We start from the raw sequence: 11,935 nt of genomic DNA on the forward strand, positions 1-11,935 counted from the left end.
ACAGCATTTTTATTTATTTATTTTCTAAATAATGATGGCGTCTTTGGTTTCCAAGTGAACTGCTAGAGTTAATTTCAGATGTGACCTTCCTTTTCTCCGTACTGCATATGTTAAACGTAATCATCCCGCAAGCGTATTTACTGTTCATGTATATGAATTTACTGTGAGAAAGTGGAGTGCTCTTTCAAAAATAGCCTTACTTCTCCTTTTTTGTGGGCAGAAACAGTTGGTGTGATGAAAACATTGTTGTCGGAGCACATGAGCAGCGTCTCTGTTATCTAATGGTTCATAATAGAGCATTCATTCTCGGTTATTTAATTCTCATTGGGTGTGTTAGGTGTGCTACTTGTAGGGCTGAAGTGGAAATGAACTGACTACGAAAACTCTAAACTTGAACGCGGATCTTCTGACGCTTTGGGTTTCCTGTGCACCGCAGCCGTGTTGGCTGTCTTGTGATAATGTGAAGCTGGCGAGCGTTTGGGTAGAAAATGAAGGATGTGAGGGGGAGCCTGTTTGGTCCACATCTGTGTCCTACTTACTAGAATCACTCACCAGCTTCAGATGTAGATGAGGAAACTTTGTAAGATGTACACACTTTTATCCCCTCTGCTCTGACAGACACTTTGTACCATTCTCTCTATAAAATGTGTCTGCCATATGGCATGGCTGTGACCTGGAGCACTTTGGATTTAATTTGAAATAAAGCAGGGTGATGGAGATTCAGATGTTCTCTTCCTGATGGAGTAATCAATCAGGTGATGGAATAATGTATATGCTTTTTGGGAAAATGACATTTTCAGTTGTTTAAATTGTTTAACCCATAGTCCTCCAAAATAATAATAGAAATATTATAGTTTGCTGCCCCTCCCTGAACCTGGTTCTGCCGGAGGTTTCTTCCTGTTACAAGGGAGTTTTTCCTTTACACTGTCTCCAAGAGTGTGCTCACAGGGCGTCATCTGATTGCTGGTGTTTTTCCTCTCTAATATTGTTGGATCTTTACGTTACCATACAAGTGCCTTTAGGCGATTGTTGTATTGATTTGGCGCTACATAAATAAAAGTAAATTGAAATTGAATTACAAAGACCGCTAATTTTTCACATCTTCAATGTTTTGCTTTTTTTGGTTTTTATTTTTCACAAAGACAAGAGGAAAAAAAAACTTTTTAAATTGTTGTCACTTTACTTTAGGAAAGTAAATAATCATTAAATCATATAAACTGTCTTTTAGAGAGTGTGTGAGAGAGCGCAGTTTATAGCTTTTTTTTTGCGAGTAACATATGAATTTTGTGCAGTAAGCACATTTGTATTGTAGCAAGCATTTTTGCTTTGGGCCCCGTAGTTGGTTAATTTCTTACCCTGTCATTCAGTGTTGCTTAATAGTAAAGCTGTTAACAACAGCAAGCTAGATATCAGTGAATCCGTGCTAAAGAGAATAAATGTTCAAATATTAACAGCGGATCTATACATTTGGCTCGTGGACTCATTCTTAATAGCATTGCGCCTTGTCTTTTCAAATACCCGTGGTGTATTTTAAATGTATCATGGCCCTTGGACCGGCCTTGCTGGAGTCTTTTCATGATGTGATCCAGATGATCCAGGGGCCTGCGTGACCATGTGTCCCCAGCCTCGGTGTCCTCATCCTGCCTGCTGTGCTGCAGAGAGGCCCAGCTGCTACTGCTACCGCTGCACATGCTCTCTCAGTAGTGAAGAGATGGCAACAGCAAGCTGTCTAACCTCCACAGTAACCGCCTTATGTAATCACTCTGGCTAGAGACAGACCAAAATAGCCCAGACTGAGCAGGCCTGCCCTCTTGTGGCATACAGCTGCCTTAACACCGGCCTAGCAGGCCTAAAACAGGAGTCAGACATGGCAGCAGTTTCCTGCAGCATTCAGTGTAGTATGTAAATATTTTAATGTACTGCACAGATATAGCAAAATGCATTATGTGGCATTTGTAGTTTCCAGCTGATCAGATCTGGAGTTATATTTTTGGGTTAGTTCAATGAAGACTGAGTATTTATGAAAACAATGGTCAATTATTTTATAGTTTTACAGTTTAGTGACTTTACATTTTGTATGTTGATGACTCTTTCCGCAGCACGTACAAAATGGTTGGAAGACAAACAAAGTTTAACTACTCTTCTGTTCCCTCCTTTGCAGTTTCCTGGACAGAATTGATTCTGTAAGACAGAGCGACTACACGCCAACAGACCAGGTCAGTTCTCCTGCCAGTGTACTCGGTATTAAATGTATAAATCACCAGCAAAACCCTGCCTGTTGTTTTTCTTTCTTTTTCCCCCCTCCTTTCCCTGAACTGCATGTTTGTTTCTTTGTGTTCACTACGTGTAGGACCTGCTACGCTGCCGAGTGTTAACTTCAGGGATTTTCGAGACGAGGTTCCAAGTAGATAAAGTGAACTTTCAGTAAGTCTCTGCTTAACTTTAACAAGGACATAAACACACACATTGAAGACATGTTTGTCCCCATTTATTGTTTGCCAACTTATGTAAACCCTGTTAGCAGCTTGTGTAACCAGGAGTTAATAAGGCTACTTTGAAAAAGAAGAAGTCCAATTTGACATGGAAATTAAATAAAATAGTTGGGAACAGGGTTAAAATGGGACCTTTGGGGTTGACTGCACAAAGCTGATCCAAAAATCTGTGTTTCTAGATTTTTGTCTTTTTGATAAACAAAATGCATTTTATCTGTGAGTCAATGGAAAAAGGAAAGGTTTTATTTATTTCTTTTTTCCTGGTAAGTTTTCCTTTGGGTGAAGAGCCAAACTTTTTTGGGAGGGGCAAAATGTTTTGTATATAAGAAGAAAAAAGTCTGATTTTAGGCAGAAAAACATGAAGCATGCCCAAACTAGTTGTGTAAACAGTGCAGTTTTCCAGAAATGTTTCATCAGCTAAGTAACTATAGCCACATCCTACCGAACTAACTGAACAGCACACCACGATTCAACATAACCATCCGATGGCCCGTTAAAAAGTAGGCTGGGAAGTGGATCAGCAGTTGCCAGTAGTATTTTCACATTAGTTGGTTTAAATGTGAAGGAAAGCTGTTTTTTTTGTTTGTTTGTTTGTTTTTTTTGTTTTTTTTGGGTGGGGGTTCGGGAGAGGGGGGGAATTATTAATAAATTATTAATATAAAATATAAATCTACTAGTAGATGATGCTATATTATCATAGATTATGGCAGCTGTAATCAGAGGAATTAAAGTGGCGCTACTGAAAATGTGTTCTGCCGGCTCTGGATATTGGTCTGGTTTTGTAACACAGACCTGGAAACCCGGACGTGTGCATATAAATACCAGAAGGTCTCAGTTTTCATTGCCACATTCCTCTTCGTTTGTTGTTTGTTGGTTTTTGATGAGACGTCATTATAAAGTACTTATGGGAAGGATCAGTATTATCATTGTGTTTCCAGCTCATTCCATTATTTACACCCCTATGAACAAAATAATCACGAGCCCCGTATTCCTTCTAAAATTGGTTTATCTAATATTGCCTTTTATGCAGCAACTTTTCCGAACTTCACAGAATTGTGAAAATGAGCCCGTCTAGGTGTTTTCCGGATTTCCAGTAATTTTCTTTTTTTAAAAGCATTGGACTGTGCCTCCTTGTTGGATCACTGCCCTCTTGGGTGTTATTGCTATATTTACTCTGGCCTCGTGTTAAGAGCCTCAAATGTCATAAGTTTGTTCCTTTGAACAAAACCCTGAGCCCACAACCTGCTTAGCAGCTGGAAGATGAGGTAGAAATGCACGTCATAGAGGTGGCTAAAATGCAAAATGATTCCCCTGCGGTCGACCAGTGTGATTTCTGAGCCTGTTGCAAGTTATTTACTGTTGGTTACAGTTATTAGAGCGGCCGATAAAGGTTAGAGTAAATGTTTTGTAACAGCTTTGATGATGTCAGATGAGGTGACCCATTTCCGCAGTCGCAGACACAACAGTCTTATTCTACCATCTGAAACGGGCCTTTGTATCACATTATATCATCCTAAACGACTGCTTAAAAAAGGTCTGGGTCATGACTTCCCTTTGGGTGTGCGTTTGTCATTATTCAGCTTTGATGACTCCCAAACATCCAGCTAGGGACACACAGATATTACAAATAATTTCGCCCTTCGTAACATTTATTAATTAATGGATTATTTATGCGTCCACAGCCGTTCCATAAGTGTCAAGGATCTCTTTTTGCAAACCAGAAGCACATGTAATACAAGACAGAAACACGTCTTTTGTGAGGATTTTTAATTTTATTTTGAGTCCTTATCAGGACAATCTGTGAAACAAAACTGGTGTGTCAGTGCCGTACAGTATGTAGCTGATGCCCCCCAGTCCTTAGTGATATGAGCTCTTTGATCAGAAGAGGGCAGCAGCGAGTATCTGACCCATTACTGTCTCTTCCACAGCATGTTTGATGTTGGGGGCCAGAGAGATGAAAGGAGAAAATGGATTCAGTGCTTTAACGGTGAGACTTTTCCTCCTTGTTTTCCTTCAAATAGCCACACTGTACATCCTCGACCTGCAGCTCATTCTCCTCCCATTACATCCTGCCCGTCTTAAGGCATTTTCTCTCAGCTCCAGCATCCCGTCAGTTGCATAAGGACCAGTCCAAATCTTAAATTGGTATTGAAGAGCCTAGTCTTTTGACTTGTTTATAGTCAAATCTGAGCTGTCTTGTTTTTTGTTTTCCTTGACACAAAGTGCTCTTTTAGTCAGTTGTTTCTATTTTTAAATTTTCTCCTGGTTTTGGTTTGCATATTACTATAAATTTTGCTTTCCTTCTCACTGCGCTATTGTGTGTTTTTAAACCTTGAATGTTAATACATTTCCCTTAACTGGAAAGCACTTTGTGTCCACTCCCGTAGTTTCGAATGCCATATAAATAAAGGTGATTTGGCACTACTTGAATATACTCCTTAAGACCAGTGACGTCAAAATCTATCTCCTCGTTTTCTTCCAGACGTCACTGCGATCATCTTCGTGGTGGCCAGCAGCAGCTACAACATGGTAATAAGGGAAGACAATAACACCAACAGGCTACGGGAAGCTCTGGACCTCTTCCGCAGTATTTGGAACAACAGGTGAGTCCCTAATTGTTTTGGTTTTTTTTGTAACTCGAAATGTTAGAAAATGCTCACTTTCCTTTAGCAATGAGAGAGAAGGCCCACATAAGGCTTAAAAAGTAGTAAATGTAAGTAAATAAAACCTGCTTCTCTCACCTTTATCGTGATGTGTGTAAATGACTCGGTGTCAGCTTTCTTTGAAAATCCCAAAATTTCCACGACTGAAGGTTGAAGCTTGTGCAGTTTCTTTAATGGTGTTTTTTTTCTTTTGTTTGTTTGTTTTTCAGATGGTTACGCACTATATCCGTCATATTATTCCTGAACAAGCAAGACATGCTGGCTGAGAAAGTACTAGCTGGAAAATCCAAAATTGAAGACTACTTCCCTGAATATGCTCGCTACACCATACCAAATGAAGGTTTGTTCCTTTCTCAGTGCACCTGGCTCGTCTATGTCCAGACAGACTTTTGAATTACTCGTATCGGTCTGTATTAACGTTAAATTTCTTTTTAGCAACTCCTGAACCCGGTGAAGACCCGAGAGTGACGAGAGCCAAGTTCTTCATCCGAGACGAGTTTCTTGTAAGTGTATCAGCGTATGTCTGAAGTGAGCTGAAGCCAATCAGTGTCCAGCCACGAATGCACTTGTCCTGTTAATTCATAACTTAGTATTTTACACACGTACCTGTAATCCTAGCTGGGCCTGTTATGTTGCTTTGAACCCGATGAACCTTTTCTGGCGGTGCCGACCTCGTGGGGACAAGTTGTCCGCAGATGAGCAACGCTGATTTCAGCAGCTACTACTGCTGCTACGAGTCCTGCCGCTGATCGCGAAACACATCCTGTAGGGTTAAAAATTAAATTCGGTTGCATTTGTTTTTACTATTAATGGCTGTAACGAAGCTGTTTTTGCATGGCCTTTTTTGTATACACTCTGTAGTCACAAATAATCTTTAAGACACAAATAACATTATTATACAGATTATAACTTTATTAGTAGGACTTAATGCTGCAGCAATGACTTGAAGCATTTAGTTGAGGAAGTGAAGGGTTAAATCTGTTCTTGGTGTTTGAATGTGAGCTGTTCTGTGGCTGAATTCATTTCTTTCATATTAAAATAGTGACTCCAGCGTTTCAGTTTAATTCTTATTTAGTGGGTAGAACAAATATGGGTCTAATGTGGTTATCTGGCCAGTGTTTAACACGCTAGACACACTTACGGTCATATAAGCTGTATTTAGGGACTGATTGCTCTAAAATTACTTGCCTCAGTTTCTAGTAATGACAGCGAGCTTGAAAGCTGTGAATTTCCCAGAAATAAATGCGTTATGATAGTTATTCCTGTTACCTGGGACAGATACCTGGGAATATGTGCGACGGGAATCACGTACTCCAAATGTAGTGCACTTTTAGGAAGAATTATGCAAATTACAGACTTCCTTGTATCACAACTTTTTTTTTGGTGCACATTGGTGAAAGATGTCATTTTTACAGATGCAAACTTTTTACAAAAATGAAGACGAAACAAGCGCGGCACAGTGTAACTGCACATAACTACTGAGCCACTTTGTCGTCAAGTAGAATAATATTTTAAGTGTAAATTGTCAGGGGAACCCCCTTCCCCCAGAGTGTTTTCATCAGCGTCTGATACACACATCAGTCAGAATTAAACTGTGGCAATCTATTCATGCCTGTGATGTGATATCTAACCCATAGAGGGCGCTAAAAATAAGAAGTTGAGAGGCCTTTATGTGTCAAAGTACTGAAAGTGCACAGAAAACTTAGGATAGCATTGGCTTTAGCACATTAATCTTAAATATGCTGAGCAATATTCAAGGAAAGAAGCAGGAAAAGCTAAATGATTCAGCTGAATGGAATAATTTAAATAATATATAGTAAGGTGTGTGCTTTATTCAAAGATGAAATAAAACTATTTATCATCACATTTACAAACAAAAAGAAAACTGATGTGTGAAATTAAGAATGGTTAAAGGCCTACTAAAGTCAGTCAAACCCAGTGGTGTTCAGAGCAGATGTGATCCAGATATTTTGAGTAAAATGACAGTGAAGTGCTCAGATGAGTCACAGTTTAAGCTGCAGAGGCAGGAAGTAGTGTGATTTTTAGGTGGGGATGGTGCTGTAAGAGCTTTTAGCTGTAAAGAAAAATCAAATAATGGGGAAGGGAAGAAACGAGAGCAGCAGATCTGAGAAACTGAGGGAACATCAGGGAGGCTAAACGTGTGCTCGTGGCGTGGAGGATGTGACGTGTCGTGTCTGTGTCCTCCTCAGCGGATCAGCACTGCGAGCGGCGACGGCAGACACTACTGCTACCCCCACTTCACCTGCGCCGTTGACACAGAGAATATCCGGCGGGTGTTCAACGACTGCCGGGACATCATCCAGAGAATGCACCTGCGGCAGTACGAACTCTTGTGATGGGAGACCGACTCCGTCAGCCTTCTGTATTTTTGTTTTGTTTTTTTTTTCTCCACCATTCTGCAACCTTGACGAACCTTTCCTCCTGCTCCTCCCTGACTCTTCACCCCACATCCCCAGAAGAAACCCACCCCGACCGCCCCTCCTGTCGAGGACTATGAAGTACTACTGAAGTGTGTCAAATCCTCTTCCTCTTTTTAACTTCTTAGCTTTTTGTACTACTTTTTGTTTTCTCTCTCCGAGATTTCGTCCCCATTTCACAGATGTAAAAGGAAAGCTGGGGAACAAAGTTGATGTGTGCCGCTTCTTTTTTTTTTTTCTTCTTCTTCTTCTTCTTCTTTTAATCCTTCCTTTTTGAATGCCTTGATTTTTGTCATTCCACTAAGCCTTGGGCTACCTCCTTTTATTTTATTTTTTGCCCCCTTGTGTCCACTTTTTTTTGGCTTTGTCTTTGGACTTGGACTGGTGGGCGAGGACACATAAAACACACCTGGAGGACCTCAGTGCAGAGGCAGTATGTGTGTGTAATGAAGAGAGGGAGGAATGCCATGTGAACGAGTGTGTGTTTAACCGCCATGACCCCTCACCACCTCTTGTAATATTTTTTTTTGGCCTGTCACCCCGCCCTCAGCCTCTCTGACCGCCTTCTTCTCCCCGCGTTGAAGACGACTGGACGGAGGGGGAACCGAATGGATGAAGAGATAACTGCACTTTGCATCAGGTTCCTTAATAACTTTTGTTTTTTGTTGTTGTCTGTGTTTTTTTGTTTTTGTTTTTTTTTTTTCCAGAGGAAGCATACACACAATGTAGCATCACAATATTTATTATCCTGTCGCCCTGCTTGCCGAGCTGCAGGGCGGACCGAGCAGCCGAGAAGACGTGTGGAGCGAGAGATTAAAGATGGGAGGGGGGCAGAAATTACGGCGACTTGAAGACGGATTTTAATGAAGGAAAAGGGACTGAGCTCTCTGCACCTTAGCCCTGTTGCCTCCACGGACTCGGACCTGCCTCCTTTTTCCACACAAACCATCCTTTTAGCTTAGAGATACTGATGGGGAGGAGGGTGGGTGGGACGGGAGAGAAAAAAAAATGTATTGTTTTTTTTTGGTTTTGGTTTTTTGGGGGGGTTTTTGTTAACTTGTACACTGTGCAAGGTTGAATTATCCTGTACAGACTGTAAAATGTAATATTATTTTGTACAACTTAATTGAAAGAAAAACAAATCTACTTGTAGATCTTTGTGCCTTGATTATGGCTGTACCTGTAAATGAGCTCAGATGTAAGTATGTTTTCAACTGCGCTGTACAGCTTGATGTCAAACTCTATCGGCAGCGAAAGACTGCAGGTAGGGGACTTTCTCTGTAGAGTTTAGTTTTTTCTGGTTTATAAAAAAAAAAAGAAAAAAAAAGGAAATGCTGTTTAGTAAGAAATAAAAAATAGGGGAAAAATCCTAAAAACCTGTATACATTATGCAAATTAACCACTTACCTGCAGTGAAGACCAGATGTTGCAGCGCCATGCCTTTTTTTTTTTTTTCGTTCTGTTTTTTTTTTGTTTTGTTTTCCCTCCTTTTATTATATATATTTTTTGAATTTCACAGCTTTAAACAAACATTTGAATTCCATTGAAAGTGTCCAAATTGCAACCTGGTGTTGTTTTAATAGGAACCAACGTTTTTTCGATATGAAGTGCGTGTGCGTGAGCGATCCGTACTGATGTGCGTGCCTGTGCGCATGTGTACATAAAACAAACATAGACTCACAGATGCATTGTGTGAGTGCGTGTGCGTGTGAGAGTGTTGGAGAGCAAGTGTGTATGTGTGTATAAAATTTTATAAATGTATGTACATGTAAATTTATAGGTCTATATAAATATATATGTACAATTATACATGTTTAATTATGTGTGTGCCTAGGTGTACATACCTATGTATGTATACGGTAAATATGTATACATACACACATAGGAAAGCATGTTTAGAATGGAGATGAATAAATGAGAGCGTGCAATATTAGTAATTCTTTGGTCCTTTGGAGCCATACCCGATGGCACAGGCACTATGAATGTGTGAGCAGCACCCAACAAGACGAGCTCTTCTCCTTGTACAAACAGCATCAGCCTTTTCTTCTGCTACAGTACACGTCTATCCCCAACAGAGAGTGAACTGACTGGAGGTGCAAAAACCTTGTTTGGCCTGGGAGGATGATTAAATGACATTTTTATTTTCTTTAAATAAAGAGGCACATTAGAGGACTTTGCTTTATTTCCATCTTGGTGTCCAGTTGTGTCCGGATTTTCTTTATTCATTGGTGATTTAAAAAAAAAAAAAAAAAAAAAAAAAAAAAAAAAAAAAATTAATATGGAAGACCGAAACTACCAAAACAAACAAAAACAAAAAATAATTGGTTAAGTAAATCAATATGCCATTAAATGCACCAAAAATTGGGCGAGCATTTATAAAATGTGAAACTAATAAATACTTAATATATTGCTTTTTAAATTATATTCGGTATAAATCTCTAACATTAAAATGGTATAAATGATGATGGTCAATATTTAATACTGCATCAAGTAAGTTTTAATTTGATTCTTTAAATGTTTACACGTGTGTCACTTTTCCACTTTATCTAATTTCCCATTGAATTTTGACTTTATACCCAATTTATTACTTTTAATATAATTTCTCATTTTCCTCACCCACAAATAGTTTTTCTATAGGTTATCATTTGTAATACAAAAGCAAATAAAGCAGAAATATTACTCGTTACATTTTACAAATTAATTTATATTTGATGCATTTCGGCCATGTTAATTTTAATTCCATAGACAATAATTAATGAATTGATAAATATGCAAATTAATGCATCAGAAATAATAGTTATAAGTTATGCATAATTGTGTTTTCATGTGGTTCTGTTAGTTTTTTACAATTACATCGCCTTAACAATATTTTACTTTCTCGCATTAGTTATTCGTTTCAAAATCTGTTTACTTCTGTATTTTCTTCTGTATTTTTCATGCGTTTCAAAGTATAAATACAAAAGCAAATTAACCTAAATATCAATTTATGCCAATTGTTATGGATTTGTTAATACCTACATTTTTCATATTTCTTTCATGCATCTAAAGGCATGTAAGGGTTATTTAATTACTACTTTATTTGTTATTTTTGCTGTTTTGTTACTAATATTTGAAACTATTGTGAGGAGAGCAAAGCTGGGTACTTTCGGTATCTTTTTGTTTTTAACTTTGAGTTGATCATGATAAACAGTTTTACCTGATTTTACAGTTCTGGTTGATCAAACTTCACAGAAGGCAGGTTCAGCTAATAAAGTTAATAATGGCTGGCTGTGTGTGCTAGGAGTGCATAGAACTGGACGACAATATTGTGCTAGTTCTGAGTTTTCATGTGACATTTTTAAAAATGTATTGAATTACACATTCAAAACCTGAAATGACTGATGATAAAATACTCGATCCACTTACAATGAAATAAGAACAAAGTGTTGAGAGAAGAGATGATTGAAAGTTTAAATACCGATTTAAATCTGTGACATTAGTTGCCAAACTGTAAGTAAGAGATAAGAAGAAGATGGTAAATATAAAGTTTTCTGTACTTAAATTTTAAAGTTACTAATAAACCAGACATTCCTTCTTTTATGCTAATTAACAAATTCATAAAAAACTACAACAATGCCTCAGCTGACTCCAAAGCCCTATAGCTCAAAAGACTGGTGGGCTGGGGCAGTTAGGTTTCACAGCTTTGGCCCGGTAATGGTAATTACAAATGCCTTTTTTCACACCATGGCTCATGGGGGAGTCACATGATTAGTAGTGGGCCAACGACCTTCAGCATGACTTGAACAAAGGAGCAGACCCCACCAAGGTGTTAAATACCAGGTGGGGCAAAACTTCTTCACAAATTAAAGAAGTCCAGGTGACTTCTTTTCAAGCTCTCAAGACTATCATATCCATGACTGACACACTCACACAACCATTTAAAAACAATTTGATCAGTCAGTAAGCTTATACACAAGTGGAAAACGTATAACAGCTCTCAATCTTCCTAGGAGTGGACATCCCAGCAAACTCACCCCAACCTCAGACGGTGCAATGACTCTCAGACTCTACAGGCATCATTTAGCAAGTAAAATGTTAAAGTTCATGACAGTACAATTAGAGTATGGCTCGTTTGGAGAGGATGCCAGGAGAAAGCCTGGCAGCATGGCTGAGGTTTGCAGATGTGCATCTGAACAAACCACAGGATTTCTAGAACAATGTCCTGTCAACAGATGAAATCAAAGTGGACAGTGGACAGTGCCACGCCTGGCAGAAATAAAGCACAGCATAGTAGTACAAAGATCTCATTCAAGTGTAATGAAAATCATCATGATGATGATTTCAGGCTTGTTTTGAAGCTACG

The 11,935-nt window shown here is 38.9% G+C and overlaps 1 protein-coding gene across 2 annotated transcripts in view; it reads left to right on the forward strand.

Annotated features, from left to right (window-relative positions):
- Positions 1 to 8,745, forward strand: part of LOC102782250 (guanine nucleotide binding protein (G protein), alpha activating activity polypeptide, olfactory type) — a 52,623-nt gene extending 43,878 nt beyond the window's left edge. For both annotated transcript variants that reach the window (XM_006792304.3, XM_006792305.3), the window contains exons 6-12: positions 2,162 to 2,216; positions 2,351 to 2,424; positions 4,421 to 4,479; positions 4,975 to 5,095; positions 5,365 to 5,495; positions 5,591 to 5,658; positions 7,366 to 8,745. In XM_006792304.3, the coding sequence (XP_006792367.1) occupies positions 2,162 to 2,216; positions 2,351 to 2,424; positions 4,421 to 4,479; positions 4,975 to 5,095; positions 5,365 to 5,495; positions 5,591 to 5,658; positions 7,366 to 7,512 (655 nt within the window). In that variant the 3' untranslated portion in view covers positions 7,513 to 8,745. The remainder of the gene's footprint in view (positions 1 to 2,161; positions 2,217 to 2,350; positions 2,425 to 4,420; positions 4,480 to 4,974; positions 5,096 to 5,364; positions 5,496 to 5,590; positions 5,659 to 7,365) is intronic.
- The last annotated feature ends 3,190 nt before the right edge of the window (positions 8,746 to 11,935 follow it).

Source organism: Neolamprologus brichardi, chromosome 18 (assembly GCF_056152115.1).
Source record: "Neolamprologus brichardi isolate AB-2024 chromosome 18, ASM5615211v1, whole genome shotgun sequence".
NCBI lineage: Eukaryota > Metazoa > Chordata > Actinopteri > Cichliformes > Cichlidae > Neolamprologus > Neolamprologus brichardi.